General features: G+C 38.9%; 1 protein-coding gene across 13 annotated transcripts in view; it reads left to right on the plus strand.

The window, feature by feature from the left end:
- DYRK1A (dual specificity tyrosine phosphorylation regulated kinase 1A) overlaps window positions 1–22,296 on the plus strand; it is a 135,400-nt gene that overhangs the window by 108,035 nt on the left and 5,069 nt on the right. For all 13 annotated transcript variants that reach the window (XM_045195748.2, XM_024561605.3, XM_053917115.1 and 10 more), the window contains 6 exons: window positions 2,299–2,446; window positions 6,712–6,998; window positions 9,582–9,728; window positions 11,927–12,067; window positions 19,449–19,755; window positions 20,229–20,353. In XM_045195748.2, the coding sequence (XP_045051683.1) occupies window positions 2,299–2,446; window positions 6,712–6,998; window positions 9,582–9,728; window positions 11,927–12,067; window positions 19,449–19,755; window positions 20,229–20,353 (1,155 nt within the window). The remainder of the gene's footprint in view (window positions 1–2,298; window positions 2,447–6,711; window positions 6,999–9,581; window positions 9,729–11,926; window positions 12,068–19,448; window positions 19,756–20,228; window positions 20,354–22,296) is intronic.

Consider the following 22,296-nt stretch of genomic DNA (forward strand, 5'->3'; position numbering starts at 1 on the left):
CAAAGATTGTGTAGCAAGTCAGTCATTAACCTGCAATCCAGTTATCGCTACTTCTTTTGACATTTTAATGAAGAAGATAGGAGTCTCGTGACTTGTCCTGAACTACCTTAAATTTTTTTTTATTGTTCCCCTTTTCATGATATCATGGACTTTTACAGACTGCACATAATTCAGAAACTTTTTTCTTGATTTGTAAAACGCTTTTTCTTGTGAGTCTGGGGTTTCTCAGTGTGTGCAGTGATTCTCTATATGAAAATACTACTTTCTGTCAGAAGCAGCTGTTTTCTCTATCAAAGCTTCTTAAGGAAAGGTATTTCTGAAGCTCATCTTTTAAGAAAGTTTATGAATACTCACAGTGTAGGGATTGCTGTCTTCACCTTTAAAATTACTCCAATGCTTAGGCAGTTGCTAGCAACAGGATATTTTTACTTTTGTGATGCCCACCAAAAAAAATTATGGCCATGTAACCTACTCTCTGAACTTTGCTTTCCCTAAATACTCAGTCTCTGAGCTCAGAGTGATGTTTTCCTCCTGTTTTACTTTAATTTTTTTTATACTCTAGTTCTATGAACCTGTGAAAATGTAGGCCTCTTTGACATCAAACTTCACTTTACCAGGTCAGATCGATGCCCTCTCCTACGCTGTGGTGTGCTCAGGTTTAGGACCCGCCCCTCACTGGAGAAGGTCTTCCATAGTGACTTGGTCAGGCTTTCTCCGAATTCTCTGCCAGGTCCTTGTTGAATAAGGGACTCCTTCATTCCTTTAGCCAATGGTCATCCTTCTTGCTCATGGACATTTCCCTGGGGACCTTAATTGGCTAGGCTCCAAACCAAGTAGATCAGGCTCTCTGCAATTAGATGGGAGCATTGGTATTTTTAAAAACTGCCTGTTAAATGTGTGAGTCAGTGTCAAAAAATACTGCTTTGGCATTTAGCTGGTTAACTACTTGCTAATTGAGTGAACAGTTGGGCCCCCTTTAATGGCCTTTGTCCTGGAGACCATTGGGACCTGGGCACTGAACTGCAGCTCTTGGTGCAGCCAGTGTATATAGACAGTGAGAAGCGCTCGGTCACTTGTGTCCATTGGTAGCCTCTGGTTTAAAAGACAGTAGACAGTAATTTTTAGAATTGGGTGAAACTAGACATACTGCATTTTTCATTCCAATTTTGATTTCAGCTGAGTTGTTTATACTTTGTCATTGACAGTGTATTTAACCTTGAACAATACATTCAAGGAACATACATTCCATTTTCATCCTGTAATCCAGTGTTACTCAGCCCACAAGTTGGAATCACTTGGAATTCTACCTGCATCTCCAGACTTTCTGAATGTGCTATTAATGTATCTGAAACTTAACTGTTCATATTATGTCCAATATTACAAATATTACTCATTTAATTAGTTACAGTGGTTATTTGCGATTGGTAAAGATAGTTTCTTTTATCCATATTTCTTAATTTTTATGTAAATCTTTGTTAGTATTAAACTCATTTTAAATGAGTAAATTTAAAATGAGAGGGGTGTGGTGATTTTGGTCGTGAACACCTCTTTCCTTGATATTGATTCTCATTTTGAAACAATCAAAATTTTCTAATTATGGCATTTAATGTGTGCAGGGGTGGCCAAAAGTAGGTGTACAGTTATGAGAACATGAAACAGTTTATTCTTGTATTGTTATTGTAATTATTATTATTATATATTTTCCATATGAACAACTGTACACCTACTTTTGCCCACCCCCGTATTGTGGAACTTTACTGGGAACTTGTATTTGACTTTTTTTAGCGTAAATTAATTTTTATTTTACATACCTAGTTTTTATCTATGAAAATCTAATTTAAAGTTAGAAAGTTATCTACATTTTTCAGGTGACTTAGAACTTTTAAAATATTTTACACTAATACTTGGGATTTTAACCAGGTTTCTCTCTCATTAAAGGAATAGTTGGAAGAATTGTCTTACAGTATTGTTTAGTAAGAAAGGAGAAACCGGAGCACTTGTTAAAATTCATAATTTTTTAAGCAGGGAAATAATTCTGTTAAGAAAGTTGTCTATTTTGTGGGTGTTTGTAAATACTATAAGGATGCAAAAGAAATTCAGTAGAAAAAATTGACTTAAGAGTGCTTGTGAAGTAGTAGTAAACGGATGATACTGAGTGGAAATGAAAAGGGTCTCTTCTGAGTTGGAGAACGAGAAAAGGGGAGTTAGGTAAATACACAATTAAGGTGAATTGTCAACTGCTGGGAAATTGTTGCCATTAATGAAATAGAGATTTAATTCCTCTTTCTTCTCTTTTAGGTTGTAAAGGCCTATGATCGTGTGGAGCAAGAATGGGTTGCCATTAAAATCATAAAGAACAAGAAGGCTTTTCTGAATCAAGCCCAGATAGAAGTGCGACTTCTTGAGCTCATGAACAAACATGACACTGAGATGAAATACTACATAGGTGAGCAAGTGGGTGAGGGAAGCGGCATGCCCTGACCTGGAGCAGGGGCTTGGGTTAAGGGTCATTTTTGTGTGGAAATGTGTTCATTTTATCTTAAAGTGATTGACTGAAAACTCAGCTGTTTGTTTCCGTCAGAGGGCATGGATTTGTCTGAGTGACCTGATCTGGTTGGTAGTCGTAGTCTTAAGTTTTAGGGAATGTGCACTCCGAGTGGCATACTATTTAGAAACAAGCGAGAGTAGTAGTGTCTTACGGGGTTGGTGGCAGCTTACAAGTCGCATTTGTTTGCTTTAATCATGCAGTTATTCAGAGAGTGCTCTTCCTGGTGACTTGAACCATTTCTATTATAGATCAGAAGTGAGAATTAAGCTAATAATGTTCTTAATGGTTATAGAACCATTCTGAGTCAAGATCTCAGGCTCCTCCTCAGGCTGTTTGTCAATTTGGCAGCATGAGAAACTGTTGGACTTTATTACAACAGAAAAGAGATAATAGCCACTACTTACTGAACTTCTGCCATATTCTTTGTGTTTTTTTTCCACCATCAGTAATAATCATAGCAGTCCTATAAGGAACATGGTGGTACAGACGGTTTATATTGGTTTGGCCAAAAAGTCTGTTACGTTTTTTCTATACAATGGCTCTGGTAGTGCTTAGTTGTCTTCAACTTCATTCAAGACAATTTTGTTAGATTGTATTGTGACAGCTGTCACATCAGTGTGCATTTAAAGAAAAAAAAAAAACTTGCCAAAATTGGTGAATTTTTGTGCAGCCCTTTTAATATTGAAGATGGAAGAAAATGGTACAACATTTTCAGCATATTAAGTTGCATTATTTCAAGAAAGGTGAAAACACAACCGAAACGCAAAAAAAAAAAAAAAAAAAAAAAAAAAAATTGTGCAGTGTATGGAGAAGGTGCTATGACTCATCAAACGTGTTGAAGTGATCTGCGAAGTTTCTTGGCATTACTGACATTTGGCCAAATAATTCTTTGCTGTGGGGCTGTCTTATGCATTGGAAGATGTTTAGCAGCACCCCTGGCCTCTACCCACTAGAAGCCAAAAGCAGGAGGTAGCTGACATACTTAAAATGTGCAAATCAATGAAGTATTGGTAAAAATGAAAAATGTGTCTTTTATTTTGTGGAAAACACTAAATGGACTTTTTGGCCAACCCAGTGTAAAGAGCACCAGTACTCAAGGCCTCACCGCTCTGGAGATCGGATGTGAACCTACCTCTGCTTGACGCCAGAGGCTGTGTTTGTTTCATTTTCATGTGTTTCTCCTGAAAAGAAAGAGACAGAAAAATGAGGAAAATAGTGAAATCTAGGGGCCAGTTGGTATATGGGCAAAACATCTAATTATACATTCTTTAACACTATTCTTAATTAAATCTCAGTGCCAGTGGTTGTCAGAAACCAATATTTTATATGCCACCAAGAGATAAATTTGCTGCCAAGCATGAATAAGCCATCAATTTAATGATAGAGACCTTAGAATTAATTAATTATAGAAGTTTCTATAGGCAGGTACATACTTAGTAACTTACATTCAGAAATTCTGGCCTTACCTGATAAACATGAGGTTAAATTTTATTTAACTCTTTTTTAAGAAAATAAGGGAGGACATTGTGGTGTTAATGGTTCTTTAGTTATCCCCAAAGTGGTGGAAACAAAAAAATGTATGTTTAAAACTATAAGGTTCAGATACACAAGATTAGATTTCATTTATGAACACCCTTCGTTGCCCACTGTACAATAAAATGAGCTTATACTATTACTTTTTCTTCCTTAGTTTCTTCTCTTTAGATATCTATTATATAATCCATAGTAGTAACACCAGTACTAAAAGCCTTTTTTCTTCACAGTTACTGAACGTTTGCTGTTCACTGTGATTATAATTTAGTATAAGGAGAGCCCATTTCCGTTCAAGAGGCATAGAAGCACAAGAAGGTCATTCTGAGGATGCTTGACTTAAACAGTGGTCCCTGATGTGCCTTCTGTCGTCTTCTCACTCTCATGTGTTGTATTTTGTGTTGTTGCGTTACAATAACATTTTAATTCTACATTTTTGAAAGAAAATATGTCAGGCATGTAGTAGGGGCTCAATAAATGTTAGCTACTCAGTTCTTATATAATAATGGCTATCATTTTTGTTCTTAGTAAACTGATGAATCAGTATTAATTAGGTAAGTCATCACAGATAATCTTTTGGATGAGTTTTTTTGAAGTTCTTTTAGGAAGATGGTGAATGCAGTACCTGAAGAAACTGAGGTTCTGTGTTTGAAAACAATAACTAAAGAACTTCAGAATTAGATGCAGCCATACCAGTAGAGCTGATACCTGAAATGTAAGGTGTCTGAAAGTCCTATTGCTCTTTTATGATGTAAATATTTTGAAGTGATTGTTCAATATAGTTGACTCAGATCTGAGATTTTTAGTCTTAAGTCTTTGAACTCTTAAAAAATCTTTACCATCTAGCATAATTTCATTTAAGACAGTTCTTTATTGTTTTAATTTGGATTTGTTGGTTTTAGAGAGCGAGAGACAGAAACATTGATTTGTTGTTCCATTTATTGCTACATTCAGTGGTTCGCTCTTGTATATGCCCTGACCAGAGATTGACCCTGCAACCTTGGGGTAGCAGGACGATGCTTCAACCAACTGTGCTATCCTGCCAAGGCTGGCGTAATTTCTTATCTGGATTATTTAGTACCTACTACAGTCTAGTTGAAAGAAAATTCAGTTTAGGTCTAAAACAAAGTCTTGTTAATGACCCTTTATGTTTTCTCCCCAAAGTTTAGTTTAAAAGACTAAACAGATATACTTGCGTTTGAGCATTCTTTTACTATGTCTCTAGTGCTTATTAGCACATTGGAGATAGTGGGTACTGAGTAGGGAGGTCAGGAGGGGCTGAGTGTATTGATCTTCCATCAGAAGCAGTCTTATGCATTCCTTCTGTAGCAACTGCTTAATCATATTAAAACTTTTTCGTGGACCATGTCTATGGGCTGTTTTACTGTCACATGGAGTCATGTTTTTAGTTTTAAACCTATGAATTTCAATGGTGGAGAGCAGATGTCATGCACTCTTATGTAACCTTTTTAGGATTGGTTTTATTTGCAGAGTTGATTTGTACTGTAGATTTCCCATAGAGGCATGTAGTACTTGTGTCGTGTTCACTCTATTTTTAGATCACGTGTGTCAGGAATGATCTAAAAACAGTATTGCTACCAGGATAAATCCATATATCCCCATCCTCAGGGACCAGATACTGAATACTGTCATAATTATTTCAGGTAGATCTGTAGAGAAACCTGTTTTTATGATACTAAAAGATCAAAACAAAGGTAACCTTGACAAATGGTTGAGTTACAGGTATTCAGTTTGGATGTACGTAAGGATTTCTGTAGTGAAGGCCAGCACTAGATTGAATGACTGCATTTGGTGTGCAGTTAGTGTTAATACTTAAAGCACAGTCTTTGAAGCAGTTGAGCAAGTATTAAGCCTTTATAGTCAACAGCGATAGCAAGTAATGTGTTCACTTTCCCTATTCATAAGCGTACTTATAATTTCTTCCTGTAATTGAACTTTATTTTGAAGTGTTCCCAAACCTTCAGTGTTACGCAAGATGTCCCATGTACCGGTTTGATGATCTAATGCTTTGATTATGAACTTTGTACCTTCCAGTGCCTGATTTCCAAACATTTGCTATATTTGCCTAAAAGAGAAAAAAACTGTATCTTTCTCTGACAGTTGTTACTGAAAATTGCTAGTGAAATCTTAGGCACAGCAGAGTAGGGTGTGTATATATGTCCCAGCCTTCCCTGGAGAGGGCTGCATTGTCACAGACCTGAGATCCTGGGGTGGAGCTCAGGCATGTGAGATTCGGGGGCAGGGCTGCCAGCAGGTAAAAGGTGCTCTGTCCCACATGTGAGGGTAAAGGTACTCAAGTATTCTTAGGACTGTTTTTCAGGTTGCTACTCAGGCTTTTAGACCTGACTTAAGTTTTTAAAAACAAGGCATTTTGATGGTACTTCTTACAGTGTATTTCTTATTGGCAGACATTGCAGCTGTCTAACTCAGCAGATGAACAATTTAGATATTCTTAACTGATTAAAGAATGTGCAGGATGGGGATCTCCAGATTTTAACATGATTTTCACTCTGCATTTGACATTGTAATGTTACAGAATGTTTGAGAGGTCACACATACCTTCGTTTTACTGGTTTATGTATAATTTTAAATGAAACTCTTTTCTCTTTCAGTGCATTTGAAACGCCACTTTATGTTTCGAAACCATCTCTGTTTAGTTTTTGAAATGCTGTCCTACAACCTCTATGACTTGTTGAGGAACACCAATTTTCGAGGTGTCTCTTTGAACCTAACACGAAAGTTTGCACAGCAGATGTGCACTGCACTGCTTTTCCTTGCGACTCCAGAACTTAGCATCATTCACTGTGATCTAAAACCCGAGAATATCCTTCTCTGTAACCCCAAACGCAGTGCGATCAAGATCGTTGACTTTGGCAGTTCTTGTCAGTTGGGGCAGCGGGTGAGTAAGCTTCAGGAGTTCTGAATTAACTGGAATTAGGTAAAATCATGTCGGAAGCTATGTGAAGTGTTATTAATGCGTATATAGTATGGAGGTAACTATGGGATGGCTGTCTTTAAAAGGTAGCACTTGAATTAACTTGTGTTGATACCTATTTTGTGGAAATGCCTTTTAAAATGTCAATAGTAAGACTTTGAATTGAAAGGTATTGGTTTTTCAAAGTGGATTTTAAAAAATTACTGTATGCTAAAAGACTGAGACAATAGGCAATGAGTGAATTAAATATTAGGTGACTTGTAGCTATAATTTTCAAATAGAGGTTTTAGTGTAAATTTGGGGAAATTCTAATGCTAGAAAATTGAGTCACTGCTGTAAAATATTTCCCTAATGATAGATGGAGAGAAATATTTTTCCTAAAAAAAAAACTAATGGGTTAAAAAATACAGGTAACTTGGTATTCCACATGGGAATATAGTATAAAAATTACACAGTTGATAGACATACTTGTTTTGATAAATAAGTTAGAGTATTTTTCTTATATAAATTCTGAAGCTTGTCCCAACTGGCTTAGACTGCTAAAAATAGACATGGCTATAGCAAAACACAAATTTACATTTAGGTGATTTAGGAAAGGAAATTTTTCCTAATATTTATTTATTGTAGCGTTATTTCTAGCATTTTTCTGAACAGTGTGTTTTAGGTGTAAAATAGAAATTATAAGTTGTTCTCTTCTTGGAAGATCTAGGATCACTATTTGATAATATTTTACTGTTATTAAACACTTTTTGCTCAAAAGTATTGAGACTATTTTTTTTAAAGAAAAACACAAGTAACTTACATATATTAGTATCTTATACTGCCTTCTCATTTTCTATTTTTCCAAATTAGTGAGATTTCCTGTCCGATCCAGCTCTTCTCTAGGCTTTAAGTACAGCAGGTCAATTTAATCTGGGGGGTTTGTAGCCAGCTAACAGGATTGTCCGGCTTTTTGCTATTTTTTTATTTTTTGCAAGTTATTTTACAGCAGCAGTGCTATATAGATCATTGAAATAATTTTCAAAATTGAAGGTGTGGGAAGGAAAGTTTGCTGTTTCAGATGCCTTTGAAAATCAAGAGATGCTCATAGTTCATGTGGGATGGCATGTGTGTTGACTGGAAAATACACACCCATCCTGAGAGTTACTTGAATAGGTTTTAGACTTGGAAAAACATTTTCTCTATTTGAACCACGTCTTATGTTCTGTCCTAATATCCAACACTACTCTTTCTCTGCAGCTAAAGAGACACAAACTATCCCTTTAGCTCATTGAGTTTCAGCCATGTGAATGTATCAGAATCACATGGGGAGTCATTTCCAAAGTACTCCTGCACTGGCTGTACCCTAGGTCTCTTGGCTCAGCATCAGAAGGTGGCAGGGCCGGTGAATTTCAGAGAATATTCCTCAGGAGATTCTGGTGCACAGCCTTTTAGGTGACCCCGTCACCATGGTAACCAAACAACCAACGTGTGAAGGTGACAGACTGACTTGCATTTAGGTGGGAAATAAGATCATCTGAGTAGCAGGGAGGGATCAGCAGTGATGTTAGTTTATAAAGCCTGGGAAATGTAGCCCTTCTTCCTGGTCCCTTTGAGTTACACTTTCTTTTCTGAGAAGACCGTAGGGTGGGGTTTACTTGCTCATGGAGCATGAGATTACTCTTGGAGGCTTGGCTGGAGGTGGAGGTGGGAGCCACGTTACTGGCTGCCTGGCCTGAGTATTCACTTAGAAAGTTTAGTTAGGAGGATTTTATTTCTTAGTTTTTTAAAAAAAAAAAAAATAAGTCTTTGACAATATTTCTAGATATAAACTTACAATGGCTAAGTGAAGATGAAGTGGTCTCTCAAGACATTTTCAGATTACTTCATTGAAAATAACCCATTTTGGTATTTTCTTTTGTAAGAAGTCTTAGATTGAGGTGGGAGGGGGACAGGGCAGAGAAGTGACTGATTAACCAGAAACAACTCCCGATTGCATCTTTACATGGCAGTGTTTCTAGAATTAATCTGTGGTACTAGTGTAGTACCGATGTCTGGATTTTCCATTACATTGTATGTACTCTGTTTGACTTGTAATGCTGAAATACAGTCTAACCTGTTAACCTAAAGAAGGTTAACTTTATAAATACAGTTTAGCTGTTAAGTTAATGGTAAACCAAGTGCCAGCCATAGCAATGACATAATTAAAAGAGAAATAAAATATTCTCAATATTTTCTTATAATAAGGCATGCTTGTTTTAAGATGTATCTTGATTACTAGTTAGGACTGGACTAAATGAGAGGACTTTAGTTTTATACATTTTGCATTTCACAGGCAGATTAACCACTCCTTGGACATTTCTAGTTCTTTAAACAATATTTGTAGTCTATTGTTGAAATTGGTAAAAGGAACCCTAATTTAGGAGTTAACATTATTATTATTATTATTATTATTATTATTATTATTATTATTATTTTGTTAGCATTAGGTTAGCGTTCTTAATCCAGTGTGGACTACAATAAACAAAACTTATTTTGGAATTAATATTAGTTTGAAATATATTTCAGATATACCAGTATATTCAGAGTCGCTTTTACCGGTCTCCAGAGGTGCTACTGGGAATGCCTTACGACCTTGCTATTGACATGTGGTCCCTCGGGTGTATTTTGGTTGAAATGCACACTGGAGAGCCTCTGTTCAGTGGCGCCAATGAGGTACGTGGTGGACTGCTCTAAAGGTTCTGTCTCTGTTGCCACAGTTGCCATGGTTGTGTCTCTGGTCTGTGACAGCATGGTCTGAGGGCTGTGTGTAGGAAACGGTCTGTTCACACGTTACAGTAGTTTTGAATTTCTGTTACTCATTCTTTTCAATTACTGTGTAATGGTGAGATGGGAAGTGAGGTCTTTTAATCTGCTAATAAAGGAGAACAATAAAACAGATAAAATGTTAAGTACTTGGGTGCACATTTTACAGACTTTAAGCATAATACCAGAAGAAGATGGTAATGAAGGAGTGAGGGCCATCCTGACCATGGTGTGAGCGCACTATACATTTTGAGAGTGTGATTTGGGTTTAAAGAAGTGTTCACCAGTTGGGCCAATGAATAATTTAGGGTAAATTGGTATTGCAGAATTTTTGAGCTACAGGCTACGTATATTTCTTCTAGTCCCCGGGTTTTCTGCCTGTGTTCTTAGAAGATTTTTGAATGTCAGGGGGCAGTACCTGGCGGGGCAAGGGAGAGGCCACACTCCCTCACAGTCAGAGGAATTGGGCTGTGGTTGGTTTTAACACTATTCACCGGTGGGGGTAATAAAGGATAAAGAGGGTCAAATATATGGAAGATAATTTGACTTTGGGTGTATGCAATGCAATATACAGATCATGTATCATAGAAATGTATGCTCAATTTGTATAATCTTATTAACCAGTGCCACACCAATAAATTTAATGTAAAAATAAAAATAAAAATCTGGCTCCGGCTGGGTGGCTCAGTTGGCTGGAGTGTCATCCCATATACCAAAGGGTTGCAGGTTTGATTTGGGGACGGGGGACTCGTGAAGAGGAGGCAGGCCAACTGACGTTTCTCTCTCTCTCCCTCTCACTCTCTCTTTCTGTCTCTGTCTCTGTCTCTCTCCCTCTCCCTCTCCCTCCCCCTCTCCCTCCCCCCCACCCTTCCTTTCTAAAGTCAGTGAATATATCCTTGGGTGAGGACTAAAAAAAGTTAGAAAAATTAAAATCTGCCTTCTTAAAAAAAAAAAAACCTATTCACTTGTGTGCTTTTTTCATTTTTAAAGAAAAGTTAACCACTGCACATCTTGATCAGTCCATTCATTTATAAATGAGAAAAGAAAGACCAATGAAATTTAGTGACTTCTCCTGGGTTCTACAACTGTTCATAGGTAGAGATGCTGTTTGGCAATAACTGCCATAGTGTGTGTTCGTTTCTGTTTTACTATAAATAATATTAGTGTAAATTAGTGCCTTTTCGTGGTTTAAATGATACTGGGATCACCTGAAACTTCAGTGGTCTCCATCTCACTGTAAACGCCGGAGTCCTCTGAGTAGATTGAAAACTCCCTCCTCCCTCTGATTTCTGTCCTCTCTCCCCCACTTGGCCTCCTTGTCTCTCCTCACTTTTTCTGACCCAGCACACAACCTTCTCTGGTCCTTTGGAAACAGCAGGCGCAGTCCCATACCTGGGCCTTTGCATTTGTTTTCCCTGTGCCTGAAGTGCTTTTCCCCCAGATAGCACTGGGCTCCTCCTTCCTTCACTGCCCTTCATCTTTGCCCTCGCGTCGCCCTCTTGGGGACGCCTTCCATAGAACCTTACTGTGAGTGGCGGTGCCCTTTCATTTTCTCTGGAGTTCTTAGTTGTCATCTGACATAATGTATTTATGTGGTTTATTGGTGATCTCTTCCCCTGTAAACTTTCTGCTATGGAGTTTGTCTGTTTTGTTTACTGCTATATTCTGAGCATGGTTTCTGGCATATAGTAGACACTTGGTATTTGAATGAATCTGCATTTAAAAAAATGGTTTATTAGATCCATACCTTATTAAGCCCCTGGGATTTGGTGGGGGTTTTGTTTGTTTGTTTCTTTTGTTTTGATGGTTATTTAAGACTTTCTAAAAACTTAACCTTTTAAAACTCCGTTTTTTTTTTCTTCTTTGTATCCATGACCACCTGACATACCACAGGTGTGTGTTTTATTGTCTGCACCCCCGCCCCCATCCATGGCAGGCTTTCAGGAGGGCCTTGACTTTCTCTCTTCTGTTCGTTGTGGCACACTCACTGCCCAGAGGGGTGTCCGGCACACAGGAGATGCCCGTGTACTTACTTATCATTGATAAATGCACGCATGAGTTGACGAGCAATTACAGGTTTTTTTGTTTTGTTTTTATTTCTAATACAGGTAGATCAGATGAATAAAATAGTGGAAGTTCTGGGTATTCCACCTGCTCATATTCTTGACCAAGCACCAAAAGCAAGAAAGTTCTTTGAGAAGTTGCCAGACGGCACTTGGAACTTAAAGAAGACCAAAGATGGAAAACGGGTAAAATAGGGAAACTTTTTTTTTCTTTCTTTTTTCTTTTTTGAGGCTTGGTAATTAGAGTTAACAGTTTCAAAAACTTAGGTATACATTTTTTTCAAAAGCTGGATATAGTTTGACCTGAACTATCTGTAGGGACCAGTGTTTGCTTAATGGTCAGAGTTCTCTCTAAGGCTTCAGTGTAACAACTCTCTGCCTTTGGAGACAGCTGATCAAGCCGCCGCACCTTGTTGCAGCATCAGGATCGGTAAGTTCGACCGTCGTTTCTCACAGCTTGGGTATGTGGTGAACGCACAGTTAACATCGCTGCCGCTGTGAACAGTGGAAGTCATAACTGTAGTGAATGGCTTTTTTTTTAAGTTCACATAGAAGAAAAAGAATGTTGACTTAAGCAGTATGTGACAAGAATATGAACTGACTAGGTGGGTCTTTGATTTTATATTCCTAGCTTGATGACATGGATAGCAAGCGTGGCCCATCTCTGAAATCTTTAGAAGTGAGGCTTTAACACATTAGGGTTATTTTAGTGATTTTCTTTCATATGACAACATTTTTAGATACCTAAAAAATGTAAGTTTAATAAAGTGATGGCAGTGTTGCATCTTGATTTAACTTTTTGTGTTAGATATCGGAAAATAATATGCATTTTGTAATCTAGCTTGTTTTAGTATCAAACGAATATAATTTGTGCATGAGATTGTATATGATGTGTATAACAGGCACCTTGTGACTGTAGTTTTGCATTTTTAATTAAGAGATTGTATCTTTGCTCCACTTGTTACTTTGCCCTTGCGTTTTAGTGGTACTGCCACCATGTGTCATTCATTTCCAGGGGATTACTGTTGTTTGCTTTAATTCACCTTCATATAGCCATGGACTCTTCACTTTTAATACCAAGTGATTTTCTTCAGAAAAGAGTGTAGATGTAATCATATATTTCACAGTTGATTTGTAACTTACTGCATTCTGCCTTATTCTCTGAAGTTCCAAGCAATGCAGTATCTGGCAGCTAAGTTATGCCTACCTCCCCTAAGGAAGGGGTGGAAAATATCAAGCAGACTTCCTGGGCCCTTTTGCCTTTGTTCACATAGCTTAATCGATTGTGACCCTTGGTGTTTCCCACTGAACCAAAACACAGCCTGGGACTCTCCTTCTTAGCTTCACCAGCATTCAAGGTAGCTCCTGCCAGTTGATTGGAGTTAGCATGGAGGATGTGAAACATACCTTATGTTTTATCTCTCTGCAGTACAGGCTGCTACTACTTCTTCCATTTTGAAATGGTCTTTTTCTTATGCTATTTTTGTTCTTTTTCTAAATAAAATGTTCATCCCATTTCCCAAATCTCTACCTTATAAAACCATACTTAAGTCACTATGGGTTATAACCTGTCATTTCTCCCAGTTTGAGCTATAATCATTATTATTTTTAATTATCTCTGGGGGTGGGGGCATTTCATAAAAATCTTGTTCCCTTCCTAAAATTAAAAGTATCTTAACCTGTAATTAACTAGATTTTTATGAGATTTCCTATAGCCACAATTAGCAGCTGATTTAAGAAGCTTAATTTTTAAAAGTATAAAATATTTCTCTTTAAACAGAAATAAATTTTGTAAAATAAAGGAAAGAGAAACACCCTACATATCCACGGCCAAATGGTTACATTGTGAAGGGTGTCCCAGGAGCTCTAACCATCAGCATAACTAGATGCGTATGTGTGCTACCATCAGGCGTAGGTGCAGTTGATTTTCTTAGTGGTTTTATTTTTACTTTTAATTTCTCATTTTATGATTCAAGAGCCCATTTTAACTTCCCAGGATTGAAATCTATATCTACTATATATATTTTTTCTTCCATGGGAAAGGGGGATGAAGAATTAAGACTATAAATGATGCTGTTTTGTTAAAGTATAATTTATACCCAACTTGATAGGTATTTACAGTGTTTTGTTTGTTGAGTTTTGATCTTTATTTACAACATATAAAACTATAACAAGATACACAGGACTGAGCCAAAGTAGGTTTACAGTTGCATTGTGGCATTCTTTGAGTTAATAAAGCTCTTGTAGTAATCATGACCTGCATGCATTTTTCCATACGAACAACTGTAAACCTACTTTGGCCCACCCCTGTATTTCTACCGCCCTGATTCTGTCTTCCCACCCGCTTAATGATTTCTGTCATCATAAGTTAGTTTTGAACTCTACAGTATTTATTATTTTTTTCTTTGACTCTGCAAACATTGTTTTTGGGGTTCCATTTGTATTGTTGTGTGTCTCAGGAGTTACTTCATTTTATTGCTTCATTGTATTTCATTGAATGAAAATACCATAACTTACCTGTATTTATTTGTTGATGGATGTTTGGTTTGTTTCTAGTTTGGGATATTACGAATAAGGCTACTGGAAACATTCTTATATAACTCTTGTATTTACATGTTTTCATTTCTGTGGCAAGACTACCTAAAAGTGGAATTATTACCAGGTTGTAGGGTACGTGTGTTTTTTACCTTCGTAAGAAAACACTAAACAGTACTGCATAGTTTTATCATTTTACATCCCACATGAGTGAGGGTTCCAGTTGCATGATGTCCTCACTGTTTAATATGGTTGATCTTTTTTACTTCAGCTATTCTGGTATGTATGGAGTGGTTTCCATGTGCATTTCCCCGTGGCTGATGATACTGACCACCTTTTCATGTGCTTACTAGCCATTAATGTCTCTCTCCTTTCATGGCAATCTTTTTATTCTTTCACCCTTTTGTTATTGGCTTGTTTAATTTTTGAGTTGTAGTTCTTTACACATACTGGATATAAGTCCTTTGTCATAGATTGTCAGTGTTTTTTCCCAGACTGTAGCTTGCCTATTTTTTTACTTGTTCTCTCTTAATCGGCAGGAGATGTTAATTTGATGGAATTAAATTTTCCAATGTTTTTATGAATAGTATTTTTTGTATTTTAAGAAACATTTGCCTTCTTCAAGTTTGTGAAGATACTCTCTGATATTTTCTAAAAGTTTTTTCTGACTTCAGCTTTTACAGTTAGAGTTCTGTGGTCCATCTTGAATTAATGTTTTAGTATGTAATGAGGAGTAGGAGTTGAAATTTTTTCCCCAAATGCTTACCTAGTGTCAGCATTATTTCATTTGTTGAGAACAGTTGCCTTTCCCTATTGCCTTCGCCTGACATTGCATGATTGTCCCAAACAAAACTATTTTTTACGTGCTGGTCTGTATTTGGATTCTGTTCTGTTCCATTGGCCTGTCTGTTCTCAAACCATTACTACAGTGCTGATTATAACTTTGTGGTAAGTCTCAAATTCAAGTACGGTTGAGCCTTGAACAACACAGGGGTTGGGGGTGCTGGCCCTGCCGTGCAGTCAAAAATCTGGGAATAACTTTTGACTTCCCCAAACTTTACTAATAGCTTACTGTTTACTGGAAATCTTACTGTTAGCGTGAAAGTTGATTACATACTACAGTTTTATAATACAGTAAGCTAGAGAAAAGAAAATGTTACTAAGGTTATAAGGAAAATACATTTATAGTACTGTACTTATCAATATTAGAAGTTAACATCTGTTTACAAGATGAATTGTCTGTTAGTACCTATATCAATAGTTTTATATGTTACAGAACACAGTAGATGTTATACATTTTTATTAACAGTAGACATCAAAAATGAAAAGACAGGTTCATACTTTACAGGTGTAACACTTCATGCATTGGTAATGAAGCAACAGTGATACGAGAGCTTCACGGTAGCCTAGCCTACACACAAATGAATGAATCGTCATAAAGTGTTTATGGCATACAGTATCACAGTCATATTTATAAAACAGTGTTGGAAACATTGTTATGTTTAAAAAAACACCTGTGATGATAAGCTGATATGTAGTTTCTCTAATTACAAGAGAGAGTGAGAGAGAGATACAGAGAGGCATACCATAAAGTAGTGTAATTCTTTGAAGGAGGAGTTACAGAACAGTAAGAAGGTACCTCATGAGTGTTAATCTTACATGAAATAGCGCTCACCTTATACCTGCGTAGGACGGGCCACCCGCCTCCGTGCCGGTCTTGCACGCGATGCTCTCCGTGATGGGTACCTGGCGATGCTGACGGCATTGCCACGGAAACGTCTGCAGATCTTGCTGTAGATTGATTAGATTGTCACATGAAGACACGCACACAACAGATTAGTTTATTAACTGTATGGCATGACAATTATTTACTGTTCTTTAGGTGGCAATAGAGTACAGTGAAGGTCTTCTTGCTGGGTAGACTGGTCTTGCTGTCTCAGGTGGCAGAGATGCAGGAGGTGGAGCGGGGGCAGGAACACTTGGTGTAACTTGATAGAAATACGTTGGAATTTCTGGTTGACTTTTTTGTTTCTTTTCATTTTTCTAAAAATTTTTCTATATCATAGAGGAGTTCCTGTCATAAAAGTAGTCAAAAGCAGTCTTGAATATTCAGAGCTCTTCTACCACATTGTCTAACTCAGTTTTTCCCTGATGCTGCCTCTTCTTGCTCACTGGTTCAGAAGTGCTCGTCCCCATCAAGCCGTCCTCTGTTAATTCCTCTGGTGCGATCTGTTAGTTCTTGACTTTTTCTAAGATCTGTATCTTGAAACCCTTCCACCACCATCCCGCTCCTCTTTCTGTCATATCCACAATCTCTTTTATGATTTCCCTGATTGGCTGTGTCATAAACCCTGTGCAGTCATACACGATAACTGGACATGAATGGATTGTTTCGGGCTTGGTGGTTTTCACGGCCTTTTCCATAATAACAATGGCATCTTCAGTGGTGCGACCCTTCCATACTTCCACGACGTTCTCTCTGTTGGGGATCTTTTCGGTAGCCTTGATGATCCGTTTCATGGAGTGTACTGTGTGTAACGAGCCTTAGAGGTCCATTTGACTTTTCTGGTGTAGAGTCTGAATTTAAGACATTGTGTTTGGGAGCAAGTAGACCACTTTGACACTTTAATTGATGAACTCATGGGTTCTGGGTGGCTGGGGGCATTGTCCAGTATCAGAGGAACTTTAGAAGGCAGCCCCTTACTGTACAGGTACTTCCAGACTTCAGGGACAAAGCATCAGTGGAACCAATCCAGAGAAGGGATTCTTTCTTGTTGGTTATGTCTTCTTGTACAGCCAAAAGCCCCACAGCTGGTGTTCATCTTCTCTTCGAGGCCCGGTGGTGAGCTTTATAGAGAAAGGCAGTCCGAGTTGTAAACCCAACTGCATTTCCACAAAACAGAACTAGCCTAGCCCTTCGTCCTTAAAATCGCTTCTCTTTCTTACTAATGTATGGCCTTTGTGGCCTCTTTTTTTCAGAATAGGGCACTTTTGTCTGCCTTTAAAGCCTGTTCAAGCAGATATCCTTTCTCTTCAATGATTTTCGATATTTCACAAAAACTGGAGTTTGTTAAGTTTCTTGGATCTGTTGGTTGATATCTTTTATCAGTTTTTTAAAATCCTTAGACATTATCTTTTCAAACATTTGTTCTGCTTCAGCATCTTTCTCTCTTCTAACCCCCCAAATACATGTATATTGTAGTGCTTAATATTATCTCAGAGGTCTCTGGTTGGTTTATTTATTGGGTTTTGGGGGTTTGTCTGTGGGTTTTTGGGGTTTTTTTTGTTTTTTTGTTTTTGGTCTTAGTTTGGATTATTTCTTTGCTCTGTGGTCTAGTTCAATGATTTTTTTTCCCTTCTGCTGAGTCCAGTCATTTATTAAAACCATTAAATGGATTCTTCTTTTCTGATATTACTATTTTTTTGCTTTAGCATTTCCATTTAAGCTTTTTAAAAAAAGTTTTACTATCTCTTTTGAAGTCCCCTGTCTAGTCACACGTGCTGTCAACCCTTTGAACTAAATTCTTTAACCTTTTTATCATACCTGTTTTAAAATGCCTGTCTGCCATTTTCAACACCTGGGTCACCAGTTATGTGGATCTTCAACTTACTTTCACTTCATTATGGACCCTTTTTTGTTGTTGTTTCTTGTGTCTAATTTGTTTTTAAGGGTTGCCAAACTTTCTTGTGGATAGAAGCAAATCTTATTTCTCTTCACAAAGAGGCACCTCTCACTCCGTTGGGCCACTTGTGGGGGACTGACTCAGTCTTGTTCACAGTGTGGGGAAGTCAGGGCTTTGCTTGTGTGCTTGACTTGGACTGTGTTCTCCACTGTCCTTAGGGACTTTGAGCGCTCTTTGAGGAGAGGGAGTGGTCCCTCTGCATCATCTATCGCCCAGCCAGCAGCCCGTCCCGGGCCTTGTGCTCCAGGCAATCTGTGTTCACCCTGCTGCTCCTGCCCGAGACTTACAGTGCCCCAGGGGCCCCGGCTGGGCTCCTCTGCCTCTCCGCATCCGCAGGCCTGTCCGTAAGCAGCTGTTAGCAGTCAGTTCAGAGCCGGGGATGGATTCTCCTTATCCAGACATACAGCAGTTGCTCCTTCCCCTACCATAAGAAGGAAAGGCTTCTCAAGGAAAAGCTTTTCGTATTCTAGAATTTACTTAATTCGGGCTTCCTTAACCCTCTGGTGGGTTTTTTAAAAGGAATGATTTTTGTGGCTTATCTGCCAGGCTTGTTCTTACTTTGAGTGAGAGCAGTGGTCTTTTGCAAATTTGTACATTGTAACTAAAAACAAAAATTCAGTGATTCTATTTTTAATAAATTCAGTATTAATGGGGATGTTAAGGGTTATACTATTGTCTATTTAAAAATGAGTTTTCAGAAAATCTCAACATGTGTTAAGGTAATTTATTGTTAAACACATTCTAAATGGAGGCATAAGTAAAATTTCCTTTTAGTTTCTTTGTCTAGATGCAAGCAGGCAGGATTAGACTGTGATTCTGTACTTGGAGCATGCATAGTGTGATCACTACGGCCCCCACCACTGCAGGAAGTACACCCACGTTGTCAGGGCATCTGGTAGAGAAGAGGCTCAGAGCCGCTGGGCTGGAGCAGTCAGCTCACTTCTCTATAAGGGACCAGAGAGTGGAGGTTTAGGCTTGGTGGGCTTCCATTGTGTGTCCTTATTTGGTTTTGCTTGTTTGTCTTTACAACTTTTAGAAGTATAAAAACCATACCTGAGGCTGGTGTTTATAAAACCATACAGAAACAGGCCCTGTACCAGGGCAGTTTGCTGACCCCAGGACTAGGTGGTCTTTACAGTAAATTTTGGTCTCAAGATTATTTTGAATTTTTCTAACTACAGTGCATTTGGAACAGTAACGTGTGAAAATACATTAGAGGATCTAACTGTAAAGTGTTCTTTTTTATAAAGGCCTCAACATGCAATATATTTTGGTATATCTGAAGTTGCGTAGACTTTTACATATCCCATCAAATTTAGAGAAAGCCTTTTTCTCTCTCTTCTCTTTAGGAGTATAAACCACCAGGAACCCGTAAACTTCATAATATTCTTGGAGTGGAGACAGGAGGACCTGGTGGGCGTCGTGCAGGGGAATCGGGTCATACCGTAGCAGACTACTTGAAGTTCAAAGACCTCATTTTAAGGATGCTTGACTATGACCCCAAAACTCGAATTCAACCTTACTATGCCCTGCAGCACAGTTTTTTCAAGAAAACAGCTGATGAAGGTACAAACACAAGTAACAGCGTGTCCACGAGCCCCGCGATGGAGCAGTCCCAGTCCTCGGGCACCACCTCCAGCACTTCGTCCAGCTCAGGTCCGTCCTCAGCTCGCAAACGAGGCTTCCAGTGTTGGCTGTTTGCTTTACAAAGTGGGGGTTATTATAAAGTGATTTTAAAAATTTGTTAATGGGGAGGGGAGGGATTATTTTACCTGAATCTGGTCTTTGTAGTTAATAAAAATTCCACCTTCCCCAAAGCTTCAATGTGAAGTTACACATGTAATAAATTCTGCTTGGTAGCTGGAACCAAAACTCTTTACTAACCAATTTTTTAATTGTTTTTTTAAATGGAAATACTTTGTCCACATACTTGAGTTTTCCGCTAACAAAACCAAAGTGATCACTGGTTCATGTGAAAAGACTTAATCAGGGAATCAGGTGACTTTCTGTTACTACAGATTGGTTTTTTGCTGTCACACTTTCAGTTTTAACCTTAACGGTTTTAGGGTATTAAACTTGCACAAAACTGACTTTACACTCACAAGCTTTTTGGTGTTGTGATACTTCAGGAGGATCGTCGGGAACGAGCAACAGTGGGAGAGCCCGGTCGGATCCGACGCACCAGCATCGGCACAGTGGCGGGCACTTCTCAGCTGCCGTCCAGGCCATGGACTGCGAGACACACAGTCCGCAGGTGAGTGCTTTCACCGCCCAGCTCCCGTCCCTCTCCGGGCTCGTGGTGAGCGGTATTGGGGGCTGAGTGTCTTGAGAATGATTGTCGTGGACTCTAAAGGTCCATGGCATCCTCCTTTGTAAGGAATTACAACTTACAACCAAAGAAGCACAGCCTTGTGATTTCTCCCCTCGTTTAGAGATAGTTAACATGTGTTGGGTGCAGACCAACCATCGCTGCCCGTGTGTGTTGTCCACCGCCCCACCCCCACGTTTATCTCACGGACTGCAACAACATCTTGGGCTTCACACTGTTCAGATTTTCACTTTACTTTGGGAGCCGAGATGTCATGGGTTAATAACTTTCCCTGGGTCTGCCTCTTAACGACTGCACCGCCCACCCCCCAGTGATCTTTCAGCACCTATAGTCCTAGGTTCTGAGTCAGTTTGTGGTTTGGTTTTTAACTCCACAATGTTTTTTTTGGGGGGGGGGGTTGCAGGGTTTTTTCCCTTTTAGTTTTTTAAACCTGTAAAAGAAGAGGATCTCATTAAGTCCCGCAGAGCACTGTTTTTAGGTCCTTTATAGTGAAAGGCCATCTGAGGGAAGTAAAACTGAGGCTGCTGACTTTCATTCCCCATTCTCGTGACTCAGGCTCCTGAAGGCCGTGGGGGAAGACCACACACATCAGCTAGGCTGCTGCCCCTGTGAAATAACATTCACCCACGCCTCCTGGGTGGTCACCTGTGCTTCTCAGGTCATCGTGTCTCTCCCCCACTCCTTCTCTTGCACGCTTTTCTCAGAAACCTCCGACTCCCCCTCTCTCTCCTTGCTCACTCCTTGCTGTGTAAGGAAGAGTCTTCCAATAGGAGTGACTCTCTCGGCCTCTGTGTGAGCTTGTCCACTTCTCTCCTGCCCCTTTTCACTCGAGGCAGAATCCCCCTGAAGGCCAGTCCCCTCGGGTGCCCCGCCCTGTCCTCCTGCCTTCACCGGGACTTTGCACTTGGCTCGGCCTCTGGCTCCTGTGTGGGTAGCCTCTCCTCCAGTTTTCATTCTCCGCTGCCGGTGTGGAGAGGCGGTCAGTGTGCTTATCTTCGGGTCGGCCTGAGATGAAAAGTGGTATTGGATGGAGTACAGTTTTACTGTGCTGCTTTCTTTTTAGGGATGAATTTGCACAGCTCCACAGGCTATTAGTGTTTTCTGAGGACTTTCTGCCTGTTTTTCTACTGCATTGTTTTTTCAGTGGTGGTTTTTGAATTTTGGTTTTCAGTGCACCTGGGTTGACTACTTACTAGTTTCTTGCAGAGCCATACTGTTTTTCGTAGTGGCTGCACCAGTTTGCCTTCTCCAACCGTGCGTGAGGATTCTCTTTCCTCCTGGCCCTTGTTAACTCTTGTGTTGTTGGTTTGTTTGTTTGTTTGTCTGTTTAATAGTAGCCATTCTGACTGGTGTGAGGTGATATCTCTTTGTGGTTTTGATTTGCATTTCCCTGATGATTAATGTGATTAATGTTGTTGAGCATCTTTTCATGTACCTGTTGACCATTTGTATGCCTTTGGAAAAATGTGAATCAGATCTGCCCATTTTTTTTCATTGTATTATTATGGATATTTTGTTTGTTTGCTGTTGAGTTGTATGAGGTTTTTAAAAATATATGTTGGATATTAACCCCTTACTTGATATATGACTCATTTATTTGCTGTGTGCATAAATACTCATTTGATATGTGATGTACCTGTTGGTTTTGTTGATGGTTTCCTTTGCTGCACAGAAGCTTTGCAATCTGATGTAGTCCCACTTGTTTATGTTTGCTTTTGTTCCTTTTGCGTTTTGGTGTCAGATTCAAAAAGTCATTACCAAGACCTCTGTCAAGGAGCTTCTGAGGAGCTTCTGCCTGCGTTTTCTTCTAGGAGTGTTAGGGTTTGGGGTCTTATGTTTAAGTCTGCAATCCATTTTGACTTAATCTT

Source organism: Desmodus rotundus, chromosome 2 (assembly GCF_022682495.2).
Source record: "Desmodus rotundus isolate HL8 chromosome 2, HLdesRot8A.1, whole genome shotgun sequence".
Lineage (NCBI taxonomy): Eukaryota > Metazoa > Chordata > Mammalia > Chiroptera > Phyllostomidae > Desmodus > Desmodus rotundus.